Below are 26185 nucleotides of genomic sequence, written 5' to 3' on the forward strand. Positions count from 1 at the left end.
GGCTTTGCTTAGAAAGAAAGGGGGGTGGGCTACCCTGTATTTCCTCAAAACCAGGCACAGAGCCCATATCCCCAAAAGTCATGCGGTGCAGCAAAAATACAAACTTAACCACTTAAGCCCCGGACCAATATGCTGCCTAAAGACCCAAGGGGTTTTTACAGTTCGGGACTGCGTCGCTTTAACAGACAATTGCGCGGTCGTGCGACGTGGCTCCCAAACAAAATTGGCGTCATTTTTTCCCCACAAATAGAGCTTTCTTTTGGTGGTATTTGATGACCTCTGCGGTTTTTATTTTTTGCGCTATAAACAAAAATAGAGCCACAATTTTGAAAAAAAAAACAATATTTTTTACTTTTTGCTATAATAAATATCCCCCAAAAACATATATAAAAAAAAAATTCCCTCAGTTTAGGCCGATACGTATTCTTCTACCTATTTTTGGTATAAAAAAAAATAGCAATAATCGTTTATCGGTTGGTTTGCGCAAAATGTATAGCGTTTACAAAATAGGGGATAGTTTTATTGCATTTTTATTTTTTGTATTTTTTTTACTACTAATGGCGGCGATCAGCGTTTTTTTTCGTGACTGCGACATTATGGCGGACACTTCGGACAATTTTGACACATTTTTGGGACCATTGTCATTTTCACAGCAAAAAATGCATTTAAATTGCATTCTTTATTGTGAAAATGACAGTTGCAGTTTGGGAGTTAAACACAGGGGGCGCTGTAACATTAAGTGTTCACTTAGTGTGTGTTTACTACTGTAGGGGGGTGTGGCTGTAGGACTGACATCGATCGAGTCTCCCCTATAAAAGGGATCACTCGATCAATGCGCCGCCATAGTGAAGCACGGGGAAGCCGTGTTTACACACGGCTCTCCCCGTTCTTCAGCTCCGGGGAGCGATCGCGACGGAGCAGCTATAAACGAATAGCCGCGCCGTCGTCCCGGATCGCTCCCCGAGGCTTACCGACTGCCGCATGTAGCGGGGGGGGTCCCGATCGGTCCCCCCACCCACGTCAAGCAGAGCACGTACAGGTACGTTGATGTGCCTGTCCGTGCCATTCTGCTGACTTATATCTACATGAGGAGGTCGGCAAGTGGTTAAACACAGTCAGGGGGAAACTTACTTGTGGAAGTTTTTTACCCATCCTGTCTAGCAGACATAGTGGAAAATTTGCCAATGCAGAGCATACCCAGGCCACCACAAAATATCCCCAGAGAGACCCACTGTCAAACAAAGTTCCGCAGGCCCCCCTCTTACCTGCTCCATGCCGCAGGGGAATTGCAAAGCAAGAGGCCCAATCTTCCCCCATCTCCGTGGGTTTTGTGCTAGACCTTCAGGGACTCGGGTCCTGGAAGGAACACCACTGTCCTGGACCTATATAGCATCCTGGCAACAGCACTTTTGGACCCTTGAAAGGATCAAAGTTCTGGGCCCAGGATCCAGCCCTCCAAGGAGAGGCATTATAGGCAAAACCCCACGGCTTGGGGCCCGGGTACTATCCACTTTGGCACTGAGGCACTTTGGATAGATCCAGTATAGCCTGCCCTGATCCCAAGGACCTAGAGGCAAACTATCTCGTGACCAACACCTAAGACACTGGCGAAAAAACTGAGGTACTCCCTCTATGGGAGGGGGTTATATGGGGAGGGGGACTTCTTGTTTGAGATTGCCAGTGTCCACCACCTGAAGGTACTCCATATAACCCGTATAGTAATGAATATGCCGCTCTGTCCCGTGATGTACGAGAAAGAAAATTCACTTCTATGGTCTGAAGTCCAGTGGATACACTGTATAAACCACCATGCCTACACTGTAGAATTTATCTGAGGGAGACAAATTGGACTGTTTGGAGTTATGTACCATCAGCATACCAACTGCCTTCCATGAGAGGGAAGCAATTTTACACAAAATGTTTAATTCATACAGTCTACATGGTCTCTTCTTGACCACAGATCTCATAAAAAAGAAGAGGGATGCCATTGGGAGACCATGGGATTCCAATCAACTAGCGGTTATGAGTGACATGAGATCTTGGATTTGTATATAAGCATCATATACATTATCTTTTCCAGACCACATGCTTAAAGTGGTTAAGTTACTCTGACTAATTTATACTTTTGGCTCTGTTTTCCCCATGTGTGATATTTATTTAAAAAATGCCCGCTATACCTCCTTTCTGAGAATGCTAATCGGGGCTCAAGATTCTTGTCGGCTCTCTCCTCTCCCCGTCTGACAGCTGCAGCGGTCGGGGCAGAGATTACCCCGCTGACGACAGGCAGAACGAAAAGAGCTGGCGGGTCACTTGAGCGCCGATCGGCTCGCTAAAATGAGGCATAGCAGGCTTATTTTTTATAAAATGCCAAACACAGGGGGCACAGCATTAGGACACAGAGTCAATAGTATAACAGGGGGGCAGGGGCACATTAACGGACCATGGTGTCAGGGTTCAGCAGCCAGCATATACCGTGGTCTGCAGGATATTTCAGGTGATACAGGGGACCAAAACTACTCAGCACAAGCACTGTGCTGTATAAAATGCTTTAAAAAAGGAGCAGGATCCAGATTTTTTTTAGGTTGGCAAATGCTTTTAATGCTTTGCTCTCAGAAATAGTATGGACGGACCAGTATTTACACCTACACAGGGTTAAAACTGTGCCCAACAAGGAGCAAGATAAATACTATGTACACATGAGGAACAGGCAAATCCAATCAACATTTTTAGCAGCCAACTTAACATACATAAAATCTGGTAATTACAGTTAGCAACCTTTACAATAAAATATCTAAAAAGTATACCACATTTATTGCACTAGGTGGCGAGTGAGTAAAAAAAACAAAAAAAAAAAAAAACGGAGTTAGGCTTACCGGTAGCTCTGTTTCTAGGAGTCTTCTAGGACAGCCTCTTGAGACCTTGGGCTCCTCCCTCCGGGACAGGAAACACGTACACCCTTTTCTTTAAAGGGCAGTCCTCCAGGTCTCCTCCTCAGTTTGCCCGAGAAATACCAGAAGATCCTGAAAGACACAATCTAACACATCGTTAGATTATTACCACAATACCAGTTCCTAAATTGACACCGGGTGGGAAAAACTCTGGCTGTCCTGGAAGACTCCTAGAAACAGAGTTACCGGTAAGCCTAACTCCGGTTTTTCTCTAGTGGTCTTCCAGGACAGCCTCTTGAGATGACAAGCAAGAAACTTACTAGTTTTAGGGTGGGACCACTGTCTGGAGGACCCTCCGTCCGAAGGCCTGATCTTTGTCTGACAGCAGGTCCAACCGGTAATGTCTTGCAAAGGTTGAGTAAGATGTCCAGGCTGCCGCCTTACAGATCTCTTCCGGGGAAGCTCCGGCTCTCTCTGCCCAGGAAACTGCCTGGGTAGAATGGGCTTTGACTATAGGTGGTTCCTTACCCCCTATCTGATAAGCCTCAATAATTAACATCCTAAGCCATCTGGCGATGGAAGATTTTGATGCCCCGTAGCCTTTACGGGCACCCGAAAAATTAACAAAAAGGGAATCACTGAGCCTAGACTCCTTTGTGACTTCTAAGTAAAATAAAAAGATTTCTCTTAACATCCAATAAGGACAACAATTCCCCCTCATCATCATCTGAAGAGGAATAAAAAGGTTGGCAGGATAATATCCTGAGTTCTGTGAAAGGTCGATGCCACTAGGCAAGAAACTAGGATCCGTCCTAAGAATGACTGTCATTCAAAATCTTTAGGAAGGGCTCTCTAATAGAAAGGGCCTGTAGGTCACCAACTCTCCTGGCTGAGGTTATAGCCACTAGAAACACTGTTTTTAATGTAACATGCTTCAATGAAGATTCCTCCAGCGGCTCAAACGGTTTGTTGGTAAGAGCTTTCAGTACCAGTGAAAGATCCCAAGAGGGGCAGGCTCTGACCCCAACGGGCTTGGACCTCGACAAGCTCTTGAAAAAATTTCTAACGAAACGATCTTGCTGAAGAGGAGTCTCCAAAAAAATACTTAAGGCAGCCGCCTGTACTTTAAGGGTGCTGATGGATAAGCCTAGCTCCAACCCTGCCTGAAAAAAATCCAGTACTGCTGGGATGTTAGGCCGGGATAACCCCTGCTCCATCTTCCAGGAATTGAATTTCTTCCAGATCTTGGAGTAGATTGCCCTTGTTACCGGTTTACGACATTCCAGGAGGTTTTAACCACCCTATCTGAAAAACCGTGGGCCTTCAAAAGTTGCTCTTCAGAAACCAAGCGGTCAGTTTCAGACTCTCTATTTGAGGATGAAGGACTGGACCTATGGATAATAGGTCCTCTCTTACCGGAAGCATCCAAGGAGGATACAGGGCCAGTCTTTTCAGGCTGGCGAACCATGGCCGCCTGGGCCAAAAAGGCGTGACCATAATCAGGTCCGCAGGTTCCCTGAGAAACTTCCGAATCACTTTGGGAATTAACCTCACGGGGGGGGGGAAGGCATAGGCCAGGTTGAAATGCCAGGGATGGGCGAAGGCATCTATTCCCTTCGCTTTGTCCTGTGGGTGAATAGAGAAGAACACTGGAGTCTTCCTGTTCCCTTCTGCCGCAAATAGGTCCACCTCTGGTAGTCCCCAGAGAGATACTATTTGTTTCAATAATGTCCCTGTTTAGAGACCACTCGTCTTGACTTTTGGGTTGCCTGCTGAGAAAATCGGCCAGGGTATTTAGAGACCCCTTCAAGTGGACTGCCGAAAGGCACACTAGATTTTTCTCTGCCCAACTCCAGAATCTGTGCAGCCGTGGCCTGAAGGGCAGGACTCCTTGTGCCCCCCTGTTTGTTTATGTAGGCGACTGTGGCAGCATTGTCTGTTCTGATTTGTAGGTGCTGTCCTACTAAAAACGGGACTTGAAGACCTGTATGGCCCTTAGAACGGCCAACAGCTCCTTTTGGTTTGACGACTGTAGGGCTTCTGAGGCAGACCATAGTCCCTGGGTCCAATCTTCCTCCAAGTGGGCTCCCCAACCCTTCCTGCTGGCGTCGGTGGTCAGCACCAATGCAGCTGGAGGATCCTAGGAAAGACCTCTCTCTAGGTTCCCTCTGGACCGCCACCACCACAGATCTCTCTTGATGCTGTTTGGAAAAGGCATTGAGAGATCCAATCCCTCCCTCCTGCCATTCCAATGCCTGAGCATAAGCCCCTGTAAGGGGCGAAGATGGGACCTGGCCCAGGGCACCGCCGGGAAACAGGCCGACATAAGGCCCAAAACTCTCATCACTTCTCTGATGCTGGCCCCCTGATTGGTCTGAAGCTGTGCAATCGCCCGCTCTAGCTTGAGGATCTTCTCCTAAGGAAAATCTCTCTCTCCACTGAGGAGATCCTGTACCCCAGATATAAGACCTCTTGGGAAGGTACCAGCTGTGATTTGTCCTTGTTGACCAGCCATCCTAAGGAGCGCAGGAAGGACAGGGCTACATTCAGGTCGCTCTCTAGTTGGGGACCTGACGGGGCTACAAACAAGAGGTCGTCCAGGTATGGAATTACCGTGATACCCTGGATTCTCAGGGGCGCCAGGGCCTCTGCTAGGACTTTGGTGAAAGGAGGAAAGCCCGAAGGGGAGGGCCCTGAACTGAAAATGTTTGATGGTTGAACCCAACTTCACCGCTAGCCTCAGGAATTTCTGACATTCCGGGCGAATCGGGATGTGCAAGTATGCATCTCTGAGGTCCACCGTGGCCATGAAACAATTTGGAAAGATAAGGTTGGTCACCGAAAATATCGACTCCATCCTGAATCGCTTGTACCTGACCCACCTGTTAAGGGGACGAAGGTTAAATATCAGTCTGTATTTCCCGGAGGGTTTTTTCACCCCCTGACCTTCTTCCGCATGGGGAACCTTTTTTTAGGACCCTCTGGTCTAATAAGTCTCCCAGAAGGAGGCCTAAGGCCTCTGCTTTCTCCCGATCCCTTGGGAGTTGGGTGACCAAAAATACCGGAGGGGGGGGGGGAGAAAAAAATTCCAGCCTGTAGCCGTTTATGAGGTTTTGAACAAACGGACTGACTGTTGCCTCTGTCCATTGCAAGAGGAACTCCCCCAACCTTCCTCCCACAGGGACCTGAGCATCACTGGGATTTGGGGGTAGACTGAGGAGGGTTAAACAGGATTCCTCCTCTACCTCGTCCCTTCTGGCCTGCCCAGTGTTTTTTAGGACGGGTATCACTATCTTTCTGGTTCTGTTTGAACCCTCGAAAAAACGTCTGTTCCCATCTTTTTTCTTTCTTTCGGGAAAGGCTTTTTTCTTGTCCTGCGTTCTTTCCAATGCTTCTTGGAGGCCAGGACCAAACAGATGGTCCCCTGAAAACGGCAAGCCGCAGAGCTTAAGCTTAGATGCGGCATCCCCGGTCCACGTCTTCAACCAGACCGACCTTCTGGCTGCGTTAACTAGCGCTGCTGATCTAGCTGCTAGCTTCACAGATTCTGAAGAAGCATCTGCTAGAAAACCCACTGCCTTCATGAGCAACGGAAATTATTTTAAAATCTGTTGCCTGGAAGTTGCCCGGCTGTGATGTGAGCTTGAAGCTGGTTGAGCCAGCATTCCAAATTTCTGGCTACACACGTAGCCGCCAGCGCTGGTTTCAGTGCTATAGTGGACGCATCCCATGCTCTCATGAGTAAGATTTCACCCCTTTTATCCATGGGGTCCTTAAGAGACCCTAGGTCATCGAAAGCCAGGTCGGTTCTTTTAGAAACCTTGGCCAAGGGCGCATCAAGTTTCGGGACCTTGTTCCAGGGCTGTGATGCATCATCCTCAAAAGGAAATCTCCGTTTTAAATTTCCCGCAAAAAAAGGCTTTTTTTCTGGCTGCTCCCACTCCAGCAAGATTGCTTCTACAAGCGACTTGTGAACAGGAAAGACCTTGGTCTTTTGAGCACCGCAGCCCTGGTATAACTGGTCGTGCTTAGATAGCTGGACAGGTTCCTCTCGGATCTCTAAGGTTTCATAAATTGCTTTAAGCAAGTCTCCTACATCCTCCAGAGACAGCTTGTACCTCGTCCCCCTGGAGGAATCTTCCTCTACCTCTGAGCCGGATGCTGAATCTACCTGGGAAGAGGCTTGGGATCGTGCAGACCTGCCTGCCTCCTCTTCCTCAGACACCCCAGCCGTGGCTGCCAAGGATGGCACACTAGAGGCCCTGTAAATGGGGGACGGCATTTGCACCATGTCCATCATTCCCCTGAAGGACCTAAAGGTGGATGCTAGTTCATCCTTGACGGATGCTAAAACCTTGTGACACTCAGCCGAGGAGTCATCCTTAACTAAACTGGCGATGCACTCTGCACATAGAGGCTTTTTCCAGCTAGAGCCTAATTTCTCCCCACATACAGGGCACTTTCTCTTGGGGGCTTGGACCGGTGTCTTGTCCTGAGCTTTGACCTGAAAGTAAACACACAGCCAGGACACAGTCCGTCAGAAAATATATCCCCCTGACCATACACCCCTGTGTTCAGGTCAGTAAAAAACTGCGGGGAGTCCCTCCACCAAAAGGTTCCCCACCCAGGGAGGGAGAAGCAATGGTCCTGAGAACAGACCTGGTCCCCCAGAGTAAGGCAGAATAGCCTCGCCCCCTTACCTGGGAGATGCCGGAGCCGGTGGACCCGGAGTCTGTAGGCGCCCTCGCTTCCTCCATCAGTCCTGGTGTTCCTGTGCAGCCCGGCTGCGCTTGTTAACACACCGCTCTGGATGCCTTCATTCCTCTGCTGCGCCTGTGTCGGACGGGACCACATCCGGCGGCGCCCCCTGATGACTCGTTCCCTATGACGCACTTCCGCCCTGTGGAACGCATCCGCCCCGCCCTTCAGCGCCACTCCGGAAGGAGGAAGTCTGCAGTGCAGAGCGGCATGGCTGAGCCAGCGTCACACGCCGCCATCGCTGCTGTACCCTGCTGGGAATACCAACACCGCCGTAGTCTCAGGTACCGGGGTAGGGGTGCCTGTCAGCAAGGGTTCCCGCTCTCCTCGAGCGTTAAGGACAGCAGTGGGAATCGGTGCCCTCCTCTTCCGACGAGGAACAGAGGGGTACCAAGGCAGAGAAAGAAGTCCAGCAGAATCTTAGTCCCTGACGTGCTCCTTCCCTTCTGGCAGGAAACACAATAACTGAGGAGGAGCCCTGGAGGACTGCCCTTTAAAGAAAAGGGTGTACGTGTTTCCTGTCCCGGAGGGAGGAGCCCAAGGTCTCAAGAGGCTGTCCTGGAAGACGACTAGAGAAAATTATATAGCGCAACACATGCAAACTGAATCGCCTCTGGGCGCCTCAACCGCCTCTGTGCGGTTGATCATTTCTTTACCCTCCTTTTTGTTTTATGTACGGGATTTTAATGGAGTTTATTAAAATATATTGTATGTGTCCTGTTACAGTGCACACTTCATGCTTTTCCAAATCATTTCCTTATTTGGGAGGTCCAGGGGGAAAGGGCCCATAGCCATTTTTCTTGAGCGTTTGTATTACATTGAATTTTGTGGAGGGATCCCTCATCTGGCTATAGCCGATAACTCCAGACATGGTAGGATTGGGTAGGGATGTTTTTTACAGACTGAACGGTGTCCAAGGAATCGCCAGTGCTTCCACAGCATAGGCGGTCTCTTGTTGAGACTGGAGACTATGGTGCCCACATTTGGTGTTCCCCCATATCTGAGAGCATCATTAGGATCTTGGGATGAAGGCAACACTGAGTCTATGCATTGGTGACTCAAAGTTACCAATTTTCCACTTCTGGTACATGGACGGCAGAGTGTTTGAAAAAAAAAATCAGGCTTGCCTCCTTAAGCCCGATTTCCGTTTCCCACTTGGTGGTTTATGTAGGCCACAGCCATGGCTTTGTCCGACTGCACCCTTACTGGGTGAATGTGTAAGAGGAGTGTAGGAGAATCATTCTTATGTTCCAGAATATTGATGGGGCGAATCGACTACTGTATTGACTAGATGCTTTGGTCAGTAGGGAATAAATACCTTGTCAATATATTTGCCCAATCCTCATGCACAATACAGTTAACTTGTGCATGTTCAGAGGAAAAGTCTATTTTAGATTTCTACAGCTATATAGTGCCCATAGAAGCTTATGGCGGACTGTGGAGATTCCAGCGCAGTTAGACCAAGGCTAGTGCACAATGCATCAATGAGCTAATGGTATAAAGAATGTTGCACAAAGCCTTCTATCTCAAAATGCAGATCTGCTGGATCCACCGCTCCCTTTTCAATATCGTCCTCAGAAAGGTTAAGATGATTGGGATCATTCTCCTGATTAAATTCAGATGGTAGAAAGGCAGAAGAGCACTCGGGTGCTAAAGATTGAAGGCTCCAGAAGGGCAGAATGTTTCCCAAAGAAAGTCCTTTAGTCAGGTAGGCCACTTGATACATGCCAGAGAGGCAGCAGTTTTATTATGGGACCTTGCTCTGTTGCAGGATAACCGCTTTCACCTTAAAGCGGAGGTTCACCCAAAAATCAACTTTCTGCCATTAGATCCAGCATACTGCTGACACCTGCAGTATGCTGTTTTTTTTTTATTGTACTTATCGTTTTATCAGCCGTTGTTATCCGGCTCTGAGTGGAGATTTCTGCGGGGAATAGGCGCTCCTAAACCAAACGGATTTGATTGACGGGCTGCTAAAGCGCGTCACGCCTTACGAAAATACCCGAAGTGACAGAGGCAGAAAGTTGATTTTGGGTGAAACTCCGCTTTAAACATTCTGCTAGTTTTCTTGTGGTGCCACCTATAGTCTAAATGCCATTAGGCTTTTTTTTCTGCCCCTTTATGCTGTGAGGGGGGGGGATACCTGTGGGGTATTCACAAAATGCATGTGGAAGGAGAGGGTTTTTGCATATCAAGGAAAGGAGCCACTATATACCAGGTGCTGACTAACATCCTGTGTCCGTTAGAGAAGCAGGTAGCAAGCATGCTTCTTGCAGAAAAGTCTGGTAGACGCAAGTCAGCCGGAAGGCCTTTGAATCAAATGTCACCACTCAAGCAGCAATGTTGGCGTTAAAAACCCTGACAAAGACTTTATATATGCAATTGTGGATATGTTCTGTATTTGTGTACTGAATTTTGTATTCCTTATGCTTATGTTGAGCATATTGTTCTATTGTTATTTCATAATCAAGACCTGACTGGTCTTAAATTCTGGGGTATCGACCATTTGAAACCCATGTGGAGAGGCTCTAACTTGGTTAGAGACCTCTCCAAGAGACTCAATGGATTTTTTTATTAGACACTATCGCCAAAAGGGTTAAATGTTGATCTGGATATTAACTGTTTTATTAGTGATTACTAGTTTTTTATCCATCAGTTTTTATCCATCAAATGTGATTATCTGAGCCGCTATGCAAAATAGTATTTTTTGTACTCACAGTAAAATCCTTTTCTCTGTTTCCCATGGACGGACACAGCTTCCTTAAATCTTCTATAGGAGAGGACTAGGCAGAAACATGTTAGATAATTAAATACATGTTGTTACTTTAAACAGAGTTGAACAGAGTTGAACAGCCCCGCCCAGAGGGCGGTCCCTCCAGACATAGCTCTCCGCCCTGCAGTCCGCAGCTCAGTTCGTAAAAAGCAGTACAAAACTTAAAAAGGGAGGGGTGGGTGCTGTGTCCATCCATGGATGACAGAGAAAGGATTTTACGGTGAGTACAAAAAAAAATCCTATTTTCGCTTTTCGTCCATGGACAGACACAGCTTCCTTAAATCTCGACTTGTGGGACGTCCCCAAGCAGTGTCAAAAAACGAGGGGTGGGAACAGCAATCAAAAAAACCAACTTCACCCCAAACATAGCTCAATGGAGGAGTTGCAACTTTAAACAGCCGCCTGCAAAACCTTGCGGCCGAATGAAGCATCTGAAGATGCACTAACATCAACCTTGTAAAATTTGGAAAATGTGTGAACGGACAACCAAGTCGCCGCCTTACACACCTGTGAGACATGCGCTTAATGTCGGAAAGCCCAGGCACCAATAGCCCTGGTCGAATGCGCCGTAACAGGAAAGGGAGGTGCCCACGCATTAAAGGCGCAAGCCTGGATGACTGCCTGATCCGCCGAGAAATGGTGTCAGACGAGACCGCTAGGCCCTTTTGTGGACCAGACACCGACACAGTGAGTCAGACCTCCGGAACTGAGCCGTAGCAGACAGGTACACCCGCAAGGCACGTATCACCTCTAAGGTATGATACGCAGCTTATTTGGGAAGGCTTCAGGTGTAGCACCGCCTTATCCTTATGGAGTACCGAGTAAGGTGACCTGCAAGACAAGGACAACTCAAACTCATCTGACAGATGTAATGGCCACTAAAAAAGGCCACTTTCTGAGATAGTGTCAAGAGAGGAATTTCTCCAATGTTCTCAAAAGGAGGCTCCTGAAGAACCGAGAGCACCAGATTCAAATCCCATGGAGGAAACGGTGGTCTAATTTGGGGAATCACATGTCGAACCCCCTTGCACAAACGTACCCACTAGTGAATGGGTCACCAAGAGTAGTTAAAACAGCCAAGGCTGAAATCTGTCCCTTAACCCACTTCCATACCGGGCACTTACGCACCTTCCTGCCCAAGCCAATTTTCAGCTTTCAGCGCTGTCGCACTTTAAATGACAATTGCGCGGTCATGCTACACTGTACCCAAACAATTTTTTTATAATTTTGTTCCCACAAATAGAGCTTTATTTTAGTGGCATTTGATCACCTCTGCGATTTTTATTTTTTGCGCAACTTAAAAGACCGAAAATTTAGAAAAAAGTTGTATCTTTTCTTTTTCTTCTTCGATTAAGGGCGCTGATATGGCGGCACTGATGGGCACGATGAGGTGGCACGGATGGGCACTGATAGGCGGCATTGATGGGCACACATAGGCGGGCACTGGGCATGGATGGACACTGAGGGGTGGCACTGATGGACACTGAGGGTTGGCATTGATGGCATTGCTGGGCATCACTTGTTGATCCCATATTGTGCCAGTCATTGCCCATTTGTGGGCACGGATTGGCATCTATTCTCATTTTTTTTATTATTGCCATCTTCCCTGGTGGTCCAGTGTGGGCATTCGAAGGGGGGTTGCGCTGATAAACAATCAGCGCGAACCCCCCGTCAGGAGAACCGCTGATCGGCTCTCCTCTACTCGCGTCCACGGGGGGCGTCCAGTCAAGATTTCAGAACCACTTTACTATTTACAATTGACCGGGCGGGAAGTGGTTAATGGTGCTTAAAGCAAGTTTCTGATCCACTCCTCGCTGCAAAAACAGCAGGACCCTGGAAATTGAATATGCCCGTGGACACCACTTCATCTCCTCGCACATAGTGATGTAGGCCTTCCAAGTGCGATGGTAGATCTTCCGAGAAGATGACTTTCGCGCCCTCAGCATGGTTGAGATGACCGAATCCGATAGACCTCGGTCCCTTAGTACCTGGCTTTTAATAGCTATGCCGTTAAAGTCAGTGACTGTAAAGCAGGATGAAGTATGGGACCTTGAAACAGAAGGTCCTTCCGCATTGGCAACCGCCAGGGCGCATCCGCCACCAGGCGCATGAGGTTGGCGTACCAGGGACGACGGGGCCAATCTGGAGCGATTGGAATTACTGGGATCCCCTCGGCCTCTACTCTGCGGAGCAGACGAGGAAGCAACTTCAGTGGGGGAAAGGCATAAAATATGCCGATACTGACCCCACTGGGCCACCAACGCATCTGTCCAGGGATCTCTGGACCTGGCCATGAACCTCGACACCTTGCAATTGAGGCGAGAACCCAGGAGATCCACGTCTGGCGTGCCCCACCTCTGTCAAAGGAGTTGAAACACCTCCGGATGCAACGACCATTCCCCTTGATTTAGCATCTGGCGACTTAGGTAGTCTACGCCCGGAATGTAAACAGCTGACAGAGCCAGCACACTCCTTTCCGCCCACCGCAGGATCTGAGCGACCTCCGATGCCGCAGCAGAGCTTCTTGTTCTTCCCCTGATGCAAAATTGAAATGAAGCTGGGACAGCCGCACTCCAAAAACGTTCCTTTTTATTAAAACTGGTCACAGAACATCACACGCCACCGCGTTTCGCACTGTGCTTAAGTGCTTATTCATAGCGCTATGAATAAGCTATGAATAAGCACTGAAGCACAGTGTGAAACGCGTTGGCCTTTTCCTGATTGTTTGCTGTGGCATGTGATGTTCTGTGACCAGTTTTAATAAAAAGGAACGTTTTTGGAGTGCGGCTGTCCCAGCTTCTTCTCTTCAATTTTGCATTAATTGCATTGCCGGCACCCACGGTTTGGATCCAGTGAGTAAAAAGTTCCTTGGTTCATCTGAGCGGTTACTTTTCTTCTCATCTTCCCTCCCCTGATGGTTGACATAAGCCACTGCCATGGCGTTGTCCGACTGGATCCTAATTGGACGTCCTTGTAGCCTCTGCGACCACGAGGAGACACAGCATAATCGTTCGAATAGAGAAAAAAAGAGGATCACCGCTCCAGGTGGGTCGCTATGTAGAGTAGACTGACTCAGGATACCGTGGGTGCTGGCAATGCACTGACCATGCATGAGATACAAAGAGAGGAAATGGATAGCCGCACTCCAATAACCAAAAAGGTTGTCTTTTTATTCAAACGAACAGCAAATGCATCACTTCACAAGGTCACAGCAAAGGAACAGCCGACGCGTTTCGCACTGAGCTAGTGCTTAATCGAAGTTCTGGTACATTGATCGGCAGGTGGGATTCGTCCGGAGTCCATCACCCCTGGGTCGACTGGACCCCCCAGACTCCCCCCAACCTGTGAGGCTGGCGTCTGTTGTGATCACAGTCCACTGGAAGGGAACGAACGACTTCCGGACTGAAGAGCCGGGGATCTTAGCCACCAACTCAGAGAAGCCCTGACCAGGTGACTAACCTGAATCTGATGATCCAGAGACAACGGAGATTTGTTCCATTTGGACAGGATCTCCTTCTGCAAGACGAGTGTGGAATTGGGCATACAGTACTGCCTTGAAGGAGGCTACCATGAGGCCCAGAAGCCGCATGCAAAAAACGGAGAGATGACCATTTGCAGGATGCCAACATCTTCACCACCGACTGGAGTCTCTGCAACATCTCCAAAGGAAGGAAGACTTTCGCCTCTGAGGAGTCCAGAATTTATCCTAGGTACTCCAGATGCTGAGTCGGTACAAAGACTCACTTCTGAATGTTCAGCACCCAACCAAAATTTCCGGAGGGTCCGACTGGCTATAGACATGTCCTCTAATTCTGAGCCAGAAACAGCTTTTAGAAGATCGTTTAGGAAGCCCACGAGCAATGCCTCGCTGTCTCAGCAGAGCCAGAATCGGGACGAGCACCTTGGTGAACACTCTTGGTGCTGACGCTAGGCCAAAGGGAAGAGTCACAAATTGATAGTGGTCTTCGCCGATCGCAAAGCGCAGAAACCTCTGATGCCTGGTGCAGATGGGGACATGCAAGTATGTGTCCTTGATGTCCAAGGATGCCAGAAAATCCCCCTGATGGAGCGCAGCAACCACCGAATGAATGGATTCCATCCGGAACTTTCAAACCCTCACAAAGGCATTGAGGGCCTTGAGATCCAAGATTGGACGGACTCCGTCCTTCTTTGGGACCACAAACAGATTTTGAGTAGAATCCCTGAAACCTTTCTTGTAGTGGCACAGACAAAATTACCCGGCACCTCAGCAAGTCCTGTACTGCCCCCATCAAGGCAGTCTGACGAGTCAGGGAAAGGGGAAGATTTGTGGGGAAAAAAAAAATCTGTTTGGTGGACAGGAAAGAAACTATCTTGTACCCAGAAGTGACCACCTCGCAGACCCACTGGTCAGCGAGCAGGGAGGTCCACCAATCTGAAAACCCACTGGGGGGAGGGGGCGCTTTTTACCCCCCTTACGCCTGCATGCCGCTTCCACCCTGGCAACAAATGACTCCAGGACTGCCAACAGCGTATCCATGGGAACCGCAGATGCAGGGGCACCGGTTGTTGCCTCAGGAATGTTTGGGAAAGCAAGGTCAGCCACTGACTCCACGTTGCCCACTGACAGCCCTTAGGGATGTAGCCAAGACAAAAACATCCACCCTTCTATGCTGCACTGACCGAGGGGTTACTAAGGAGTCTCACCACCCAGTCAGAATCTGTTCAGCGCCACTGCCCGCTTCCTTTACACACACACACACACACCGTGCGTCTGAGGAAACACTGAGGTGAATTGTGCCGTTTGCGCCATCCAGAAAGCTAGTCCAGCACAAGGGGCCAAAATCCACTCCAAAATGGACGGCAAAACACCTCAGAGAAAAGGGCATGGACCACAAGAAAATGCCCGCCCGCAGTGCTGACCTGCGTCACAGCGCGGTCACAGCAATATGGTTGTCAATGGGAAATTCAATAAGCACAGGCCACAGAAAAATGGCGCCGGCGCTACCAAAATGGCACCCAATTACAGTGATGTGGACGAGGGAGGCTTCCCACTAAAAAAACTCCCACCCACAGAGAGTGGGCCTGGACACCCCCACAGACCATAAACGGGACCCGGAGACCCACAAAAGGTATACCCCGGTAGCAGCAAGCCCCACCAGGGAAGGAGAAAAAAAAAAAAGGGTGACAGAGGGGGAGGAAGAGGACAGGAGAACCCCCTTCCCAGGAGGAACTGTACTTACTCGTCTGTGACTGAGACAGCAAGCAGCCCGTATGTGAACCCATATAAGCTCACTGGCCACCCCTGGAGCCATAGGGTATGTCATGGCCGACCCAGCGCATAGCTAAGGCCTGCTCACGCTTGATGGCCGGACTGGGGGGACTACAAGAATCTATATTATCCAGCCGGATTTTTTTTTTTTTTTTTTTTTATAGACCTACATGGTATCTCTTTTATGATTAAATGTGCACCTATCGCCGTGCTGGATATGACGAAACGCGTAAAATGAGAATCACAATTTTTTTTGCTTAAAAGATAGATCACGATTCTCGTGGCGTAACATCTTTCAGATTAAAACAAAAAAAATTGGGCCAACTTTACTGTATTTATTTTATTGTATTTTTTCCCCAAAAAAATTGCATTTGAAAGACCACTGGGCAAATAATAAATTTATTATTTATTATTCTTATTCATTTATTATGTTTGGGGGTTCCAAGTAATTTTCTAGCAAAAAATATTGATTTTAATATAAGAAACAAGTTAAGAGTCGGACTTTAACCACTTGCTGACCAGCCGCCATCGTTTTACGGCGGCAGGTCGGCTCCCCTGCGCGAGAGCACGTAATATAATGTCGGCTCTCACGCAGGCCACTAGGGGCGGGCTCGCTCGCCCCTGGCGGGCACGAACGCCGCCGGGCACCCGCGATTGCTCGTTACAGAGCGGGGACTGGGAGCTGTGTGTGTAAACACACAGCTTCTGGTCCTGTCAGGAAGAGAAATGCTGATCTTCTGTTCATACAATGTATGAACAGAAGATCAGTCATTTCCCCTAGTGAGGCCACCCGCCCCCTACAGTTAGAACACACCCAGGGAACATAGTTAACCCCTTTCCCGCCCCCTAGTGTTAACCCCTTCACTGCCAGTGGCATTTTTATAGTAATCCAATGCATTTTTATAGCACTGATCGCTATAAAAATGCCAATGGTCCCAAAAATGTAAAAAAAAAAAAAAAAAGTCGCCAATTTTGTTTGGGAACCACGTCGCACGACCGCGCAATTGTCAGTTAAAGTGACGCAGTGCCGAATCGCAAAAAGTGCTCTGGTCTTTGACCAGCAATATGATCCGGGGGGTTAAGTGGTTAAATTTCTTGCATTCACACACACAGATGTTTGCTGCAAGAATAAAGTTACAATGTTTCATTTTAAAAACTTGGCAGACTGCCAGGACTTTTTCTTTACACAAACAGAAGTTTATCCCTTTGATCTAAAACTTGACAGACTGCCCAGATATTTTCTTTTGACAGCTGAGGGAGCAGAAAAAAAATCTCTCCACTTGTTATATGAAAGAATCGGCAAACTCTGCATTGGAGATCATCAGTGGGGTTGAATCGAGATCACAATTTAACGATCAATTGGGCAGCTCTAACACCCAGTGAAGTGAACAGCCTCTCCCTACATGCATATATGCGGTCTTCAGCTTTATATATTTTTTAGAAAGTTCACATCAGGTTAGAGATTTTCTCTTCCTTTTTAGCGCTGAGTGTGAAGTCTGGGCACACAGCCAAAACTGCAGATTGGGAAGCAAGGCGCACACACCCCCACTTCACATAGGCAGAGACTATCAGAGCTGTTCTGTGAATAGTTTAGCTAATCCATTTATAGCAACCTTCCCGACACAAAATTCAGGCTGGTTTTACCTCAGTTGACAGAGAAATTGTCAGAAGTTATCATGCTGATAACCGAAGAACATAGCAGGAGAAAGCCATGGGACTTAATGCTTTGAATAGATAAGAAAACACTGCAGATATATGTGCCCAGCTCAAATTTCATGAATCAGGTTTACACCCACCTTAAATACCTTATCCATGCTGCAGATTTCCAGAAGGGACATAACTTGCCAGTCACAGAAGTCTTCAGGATCTGGATGCCATAGGAATGGACCACGTCCATGGACCTATATAGCACCCTCTGGCTGACTTCCCTTGTGCCAAAGTGAATGCAGGATAAAGAGCCCAAAGCAAACATAACAGGCTGGCCAGTTCAGTCTCTCAAGATGTACATTGGAGGGCAGCTGATCCAGGAACACCTAGTGAGCCTTGAGACAAGCAATTCGATCTTGATAAAAGTACAAGACAAAAAAAGGGGGGGGGGGGGAGGAGGAGGATTGGAGTAGAACAATTCTACAGAGAAGAAGTCCATCACTTAAGGGCACAAGCCAAAAAAACTAGAGTCCTACAAAGTAGGTGGGGTTATAGGAGGTTGTACATGGGGGCATTACCTACAACGCTTTGCCAGTGTCCAATCACCTGAAGGTAAAACCTCAATCCAGTCTGACTGTACATCCCATCTCCTGTACAAATAAGGTGCTTTTAAAAGATTTCTCGTCACTTCCTATACTGATAAGGGGAAATATTCCAAACTAAAACACCTATAGTAACAAAAACCTGACAGAGGCTATAATCCTTCAGCACCTACTCTTAAAATAAAACCTTTTCACTGGTGTTGAAATTTACTAGGCGAGTTACTGAATAAGTCTAGGACAAAAATGTAACGTAGATGTTTTGTCTCTCACTGATTAATGGGAGTGGCAAACTAAAACCCCTAGCCAACAGATATGATTGGCTTTATCAGCAAGGGCTCAGTAGCTTTTGCACAAATGTGAAGTTGATAATTTTAGCCTAAAGACACGTTTGTTTAGCAATTGTTCATTGGATTTCAAATTGTAAAAGTGACGATGGATCAAGGCTTCTTACCAAGTTTGTATTAACTGCAAACAAGCCAAAAACTGTTGACGATACATTCAAAAGCTAGCTGAAAGTGGTTGAAGTGGAAACAAAAAAAAAAGCTATTGTATGGATAGCATATCTGTTTGGTTACTCACTTAAAGATCAATGAAAGGGCAGTTATTTCAAGTTGACCAGCACTCTCCTAAAAAGACCAAAATAATAATGAAGAACATAAATCAAAACCAGTAACAGAAATTGGAAAACTTGTATGCAAACAGATGAGAGATGTACTGGATCAAAGTCTTCAATAGTAGACAAGCACTCTGTTAAACTGTACATAAACCTTCAATCACACAAACAGCAAACCAATCAGTGTGCCCATAATAAGCAGTCATGTTTTACCTTGGGGTCTTCTAACCGCTCCAGGTATTTTTCAAAAGGACCTTCCACATACTAGGAACAAGAAATTTGAGATGAAGGTTCATTATAATGGTGCAATACATTCTACAAATCCCCATCCCCTCACCAGGACATGTTCCCCTAAAGAGGTTGCAAACCTCCATTGGTAAGTTGTGCCTATAGGTATGGTAAATATCTCCTAAACATGCGTAATTTAGGAGAGATTTGCTGTACACTGCACCAATATCATTGGTGCATGCACCATGAAGAAGCGGCCACGAGTGCCGTGACTGGCGGCTCATGCGCGGGGGTGACGTCACGCAACTCCAGCCAGTCACAGAGTCGAAGTCCGCAGGAAGAGGGGAAAACATTGATGCGCCCTTCAGCGGGGACAGCAAATTCCTTGCACCTGGATAAGACAAAAGGATACCCACCCAATATAGAAATGGGTTATTACTTTATTTTTAAGGCATGAAATCTCTGTAGTTTTTATACAAGGCTCAATTGAACCAATATTTATTAATTGTTTTATTGGCTTCATTGGCTTTTCTCACCAAGCGCAGATTCCCCTACCCCATTTTCCCTCCTTATACAACCAATATTTACCAACACATCAATACCACTAGTAAATAGAGTTCAACCCCTAGAGATTAACCAGTAAAGCATATTTTCTACTGCACTAACAGCACACACAAAATATAGAATATATAGTACTATGCAAAAGTTTTAGGCAGGTATGAAGAAATGCTTTAAAAAAAAAAAAAAAAAAAAAAAAACATATTTTAATAAATCAAATTTGATAAAATGCCAAGTGAGCAAACAGAAGAGACATCTAAATCAAATCAATATTTGATTGGAATTACCCACCGACTTCAAACCAGCATCAATTCTTACATTTGCACAGTGGTACAAAGTCAGTGATTTTGTGGGATTAGAGACAAGTGTAAGGTTAACCAATTAGGCCAAGCAGGTGCTAATGATAATCCATTTCATATGTAGATTGAAGCACAGTCATTAACTGACAGAAACAGCTGCGTAGGAGGTTTAAAACTGGATGAAGAATGGCCAAGCACTGCTACTAAGGCAGGGGTCCTCAAACTATGGCCCTCCAGTTGTTCAGGAACTACAATTCCCATCATGCCTAGTCATTTCAGTGAATGTCAGAGTCTTGCAATGCCTCGTGGCATGTGCAGTTCCGCAACAGCTGGAGGGTCGTAGTTTGAAGATCCCTGTACTAAGGGGAGGTTGTGAAACTGTTGAAGAAAAGAATGCAGGCGCTTCCAAGTGTGGACTGTTGCATTAGGAGTAAACCACAATAGTAAAAACTAATTTTAATAATCAATGATGGGCACATCTTCATGTGTATAGTCCGGTGATGCATCCATGACACTGTTCCACAAGAAGAGTAGTCCTGGCTGCTCTGACAGCTGTCCTGGCCAGCAAGATGGAGGTGTGTTGGAGGAAAACCAAGAGGGGTGCAACGCTACCTGGTATTGAACACACCAAATATTGATCTAAATTTCTGCTCTTGTCATTTACTTTCCATTTTTTTTAGTTAAGCACTTCAGCCCCGAGCCATTTGGCTGGCCAAAAGACAAGTGTACTTTGAGATTCGGCACTGCAACATTATAATTGACAATTGAGCGGTCGTGCAATGTGGCTCCCAAACAAAATTGACGTCCTCCCCCCCCCCCCCCCCACAAATAGAGCTTTCGTTTGGTGGTTACTGATCACCTCTGCATTTTTTTTGTTGCGCTATAAAACAAAAAGAGCGACAATAAAAAAAAAAAAAAATTAAAGGTTTTACCTTTTGCTTTAATTAACCCCTTCCATACCGGGCCATAATAAAATGACGCCGGCAGGAACCCTCCCTCCGGGGGGACGTCATGACGTCCTTTATTGCTGGCCCGCTAGGGGGCGTGCACGCCCGCGGCACCGCTCGTGACCCGTCGCACGTGCCCGGCGGCCGCGATGTCCACCGGCCACCCGCGATCACGTCAGTGTGGATTTGTGTGTGTAAACACACAGATCCACCTCCTTTTAGCAGTGAGGAGACCGATGTGTTTTCCCAGTACAGAGGAACACACATCGGCCTCTCCCTTGTGAGTCCCCTCCCCCTACAGTTAGAATCACTCAACAGGGAACATATTAACCCCTTCAGCGCCCCCTAGTGTTAACCCCTTCCCTGCCAGTCACATTTAAACAGTAATCAGTGCAGTTTTATAGCACTAATCGCTGTATAAATGTGAATGGTCCCAAAAAAGTGTCCGATATGTCCACCGCAATGTCACAATAAAAACATAAAATAAAAAACGCAGATTGCCATCATTACTAGTAAAAAAAAAAAAGCCATAAATCTATCCCCTATTTTGTAGACGCTATAACTTTTGTGCAAACCAATCAATATACGCTCATTGCGATTTTTTTTTACCAAAAATATGTAGAAGAATACGTATCAGTCTAAACTGAGGGGAAAAAAAATTGTATTTAAAAAAAATAAAGAAATTGTGATATTTATTAAATAAAAAAGGTAAAAATATTGTTTTTTTCAAAATTGTCGCTCTTTTGTTTATAGCGCAAAAAATAAAAACCGCAGAGATGATCAAATACCAAACGAAAGCTCGATTTGTGGGGAAAAAAAATTATTTCATTTGGGTAGTGTGTTGGGTAATTGGTCTGGGCACAGCCTCAGTGCCGGGATTGAGGCACCCCATCTAGTAAGGAGCCATTTGGCTATTTTTATGTTTTAAAGTTATTTTAATAAAAAGGTATCACACTATTATGGTCTCTCTTCTGGTCTATGTATCTTCAAACTGACTGCGATACTGGAACCCGGGCATATGGGATAGTGTTTCCCAAACAGGCGCATTTGACTTCTTTTTAACTAAAGAGTCAACTTGAGCTGGTAAGGAGCCATCTTATATTTGACCACGTCGGGTGCAATGTTTTATATATGGTGAAGGTTTATGAGCACGGATTCTTTTCACATCAATCAATGCTCATTGCACATATTCAGTGTTTATTTTGGAAATTATTGAACACAATTTTCTGAGGACTTTATTTTATATATTTGCACATTTGCATTCGTTTATGCATGGACTTTCATGTATTTCTATTTATAATATAATTTTTTTTATATGTTATTAGGGTATAACGCAATTGTTTATTGGACGTAGCGCCCCCTACCCTATCAATTTCACATCACTGTTCAGACACTGTTTTAGGGAGGCTGCTTCCAATTTATGTCAATGATTTGTTAAGTTCACATAATTGTAATTTAATATTTTGTGTTATTTTGGTAACATTTAATAATTTCTGTGGCGCGAAACCTATACCAATTTCAATAAGCGTTTATTGATTGGTTTGTGCAAAAGTTATAGCATCTACAAAATAGGGGATCGTTTTATGGCATTTTTATAAAAAAAAATTACTAGTAATGGCGGCGATCAGCGATTTTTATCGTGACTGCGACATTATGGTGGACACATTGGACACTTTTGCACCATTTTGGGACCAAAATTATTCAGCGATCAGTGCTATAAAAATGCCTGCGGGCACGATCATGGAGCTCACGGCAGGGGCGCGCCCACACGGCGGCAAATTTAAAGGGACGTATCTGTACGCCCATTTGCCTGTCCGTGCCAGTCTGCCAACGTAAATGTTCGTGCAGCGGCCGGCAAGTGGTTAATTTAAAAAAATAGGATTTTTTGTACTCACCGTAAAATCCTTTTCTCTGACGTCCATGGACGGACACAGCTCCTTAAATCTTGACAAGTGGGTTATGTTCCCTGTTTACAGGAGAGGACTAGGCAGAAACATGTTAGATAATTAAATTTATGTTACATTAACAGAGTTGAACAGCCCCGCCCAGGGGGCGGTCCCTCCAGACATAACCCTCCTCCCTGCAGTATGCAGCCTTAGTTCATAACAAGCAGAACAAACCTAAAAAGGAGGGGTGGGTGCTGTGTCTGTCCATGGACGTCAGAGAAAAGGATTTTACGGTGAGTACAAAGTACCAGTTACACTTACCAGTAACGGTGTTTATGGGAAGTCTTACAGGACGGCACAATGAGAGAGAATGACTGGCTCCACCTGACAGGAAACGCAATCAAACCAGAGGTTAAAAACCCTGCCCCTCCCCGTGCTTCTCAGTTTGTGATAAAGTATAGACCCACACCAGTGCACGGGAGTGAAAACATACCACCAAAAAAAAAAAAAAAACTCCAATACAAACCAATAATCGTATCAAGAGGGTGGGAAGTAGGCCTGCCGTCCTGCAAGACTTCCCAGAAAGGAGGCTGCTAGGGACCGCGTAGAGTGTGCTTTAACTCGTCTGCCTGATCCATCTAGAAATGGAGGCTCTGGATGCCTGATGGCCTTTTTTCTGCCCGGAAAAATTCATTAACAGATGGGTAGATTTCCTAAAATCGCTAACCCTTTCCAAATAAACTAGTCTGACATCCAGACAATGAAAGGAGGCCTCTCATTCTGGGGATTCGAACAAAAAGATGGGAGAACTATCTCCTGTGTCCTGTGGAACTTTGATACCACCTTGGGGAGGTACAGGGGATCCTGTCTAAGAACAACCCTGTCATGAAACAAACAAAAAAATGGATCCTTAATCGAGAGAGACTGCATATCACCTATTCTCTTGGCTGTCATAATCGCCAGAAGTCAGAAATGTAACTGAAATACTGTCCATTGGCTCAAACGGAGCCTTAGTTAACTGTTCCAAAACTAAAGAAAGATTCCAGGCTGGGGACATTCCATCTCTGGCCGTCAGGAACCTTTTAATTAGGGGGTCCAGAGATAACCTTCTGTCCAAAAAAAAAAAAAATAGGATAAGGCCGCCACTTGAACTCTCAAAGTCTTGGTGGCGAGCCCCAAATCAACCCCATCCTGGAGAAAATCCAGGATGACCGAAGTTTCATGTTGGGATACTTCTCTTGCTAAGCACCAGCATGAGAAGACCACCTAGATCTTGGCGTAAATACGCCTGGTAACATCCTTCCTACTACCAAGGAGGGTGTTGATTACTCTTTCAGAGCAGCCCTTCTCCCGCAGGTTCTGCCTTTCAAGCACCAGGCCGTAAGCTTGAAGAAGCTGGGATCTGGTTGGTAGACCGGACCCTGTCGAAGAAGGTCTGCCTGAACTGGGAAAGGGAGAGCTACAGACCAGCTCTCTAGAGCGGGGAACCAGGTCCTCTTGGGCCACCAGGGGGAGACCAAAATCAGTCTGCCCGATGGCGAGATTCAGTCTTTGTAGGACTCTCGGAATTAAGTTCAGAGGGGGAAAGGCATAGGCCAGGTGAAAGTTCCATACCTGGGCCAGCGCATCTACTCCCTCTGAATCCTGCTCCCGGGAGAGGGAAAAAAAAATCTCTTCACCTTTGTTTCCCTTGCGGGCGAAGAGATCCATCTCTGGCGTGCCGAACTGCTGACACACCAGGTTGAACACCTCTGGGTTCAACTCCCATTCTCCATGGAGAATTGGTTGGCGACTCAAGTAGTCCGCTTCTAAGTTGTGAATTCCCTTTATGTGGATTGCCGTGAGAGAGGGGATCCGCAGTTCTGCCCAGCTCAGGATCTCTAGAGACAATGTCAGAAGGACGCGAGATCTGGTGCCTCCCTCACGATTCAGGAAGGCTACCGTGGTCACGCTGTCGGACAGAATCTGGACCTCCTGGCCCTGAATTCTCTCCTCGAATGCCCTTAGGGCTTCTCCGACCGCCAATAACTCTCGGAAGTTTGAAGAAGCGCCCCTCTGATGCTGGTTCCAGGAACCCTGGGCTCGAAGCTTGTCTAAGTGAGCCCCCCTCCCTCAGGTACTTGCATCTGTAGTTATCCTGATGGGGTCGGTTTGACTCCACAAAAAGACCCTTCTGTAACTTCTGAGGAAGAAGCCACCACCTCAGAGAGTCCTTTAGTGTATCTGGGATGACGACCCTGTCGTCTAGAGTCTCCCCCTTTCTGTCCCAAGAGGCAAGGAGGAAATGTTGGAGGGGCCTGGAGTGGAGCTGAGCCCACAGTACCGCTGGTATACAAGAGGTCATTAGACCCAGTAGCCTCATGATGTCCCTGAAAGAGGACTCCTCTTTCTCCAACGCAGATCTGACCTTTGTCATGAGACCCTGGACCTTGTCCAAGGGTAAAATAAGTTTCCGCGCTAGTGAATCCACCAGGAATCCTAAGTAAACTTTGCTTTGTTCCGGCACTAGCGAGGACCTTTCCCTGTGGATAACCCACCCCAGAGATTCCAAGGTACTCATGACCCTGGCCAGGTCTGAGGAGAAGATCTCGGCTCTGGTTGAAAGCAGATCGTCGAGATACGGGACTAATGCCATCCCCTGCAGGTGCAGGAAAGCGACCACCTCTGCCAGGATCTTTGTGAAAACCCTTGGGCTGGAAGCCAGTCCAAAGGGGAGGGCAGCAAACTGCCAATGTTGAATTCCTTGGGCAGAGGCGATCGCAAACCTGAGAAAATTCTGGTGCCCTGGGAAGATCGGGACGTGTAGATAGGCGTCCTTTAAGTCGATCGTTATCATGAACACTTCCCTCAGAAAAAGCTTCCTGAGGGTGTATACACTCTGCATACAAAACTTCTTGTGGCGGAGAAAAGTATTCAGGGGCTTCAGGTTGATTATAAGTCGGAATTTCCCTGACAGCTTTGGAACCTGTTGCTCCGCAGGTACTGGAACTATGACACCCTGCTGTGCAAGCTCTGAGACGTGCCGCAGAAGACCTGATGCTTTGAGAGGGTCTCTGGGCAAATGTGTCAGAAGGAACTTTGGGGGAGGAAAATAAAGGAACTCCAGCTTGTAGCCCTCCTTTATAATCTGGAGGATATGGGGGCTTTGAGTTATACTTTCCCACCTGGAGAGAAAATGGGAAAAAGTCTTCCCAACTCTCCCATCACTTAGAGTCTTCATCTATGGGAAAATAGAGCGATGGCGGGACTATAGCGGTGCACACAGTAATAAAGCGGTATGGAGCAATAGTATAAATTTTAATAATTTATTAAAAAGAACATAATAGCATCAAGCTACATAGCACATTATAGACCCACAAGGGCCCATTAGGCACATCAATGGCCTGATTGATAATACAGTATCAATTAAAAAAGTTCCCGTGACAGACAGCAAATACTGTGACAGGGATCGCAACCAGGTTGGTAAACCCTATATATTTCGCCCGGTCAGGCTTCTTCGGGGGTGTGGTTGAGATCAGGGTTTCGGTTCTAATGATGAAATACAAAGAGATATAAATTTACAAACATTGAATGTTTATCTCTTTGTATTTCATCATTAGAACCGAAACCCTGATCTCAACCACACCCCCGAAGAAGCCTGACCGGGCGAAATATATAGGGTTTACCAACCTGGTTGCGATCCCTGTCACAGTATTTGCCGTCTGTCACAGGAACTTTAATTGATACTGTATTATC

The 26185-nt window shown here is 46.7% G+C and overlaps 1 protein-coding gene across 1 annotated transcript in view; it reads right to left on the reverse strand.

Moving 5' to 3' along the window:
- The window catches only part of ALG13 (ALG13 UDP-N-acetylglucosaminyltransferase subunit), a 401371-nt gene that overhangs the window by 264479 nt on the left and 110707 nt on the right, over positions 1–26185 (reverse strand). Inside the window, exons 9-10 of the mRNA XM_040325249.1 lie at positions 18746–18796; positions 18499–18545 (exon numbers count right to left, since the gene is read on the reverse strand). Coding sequence (XP_040181183.1) covers positions 18499–18545; positions 18746–18796 — 98 coding nt within the window. The remainder of the gene's footprint in view (positions 1–18498; positions 18546–18745; positions 18797–26185) is intronic.

Source organism: Rana temporaria, chromosome 9 (genome assembly GCF_905171775.1).
Source record: "Rana temporaria chromosome 9, aRanTem1.1, whole genome shotgun sequence".
Lineage (NCBI taxonomy): Eukaryota > Metazoa > Chordata > Amphibia > Anura > Ranidae > Rana > Rana temporaria.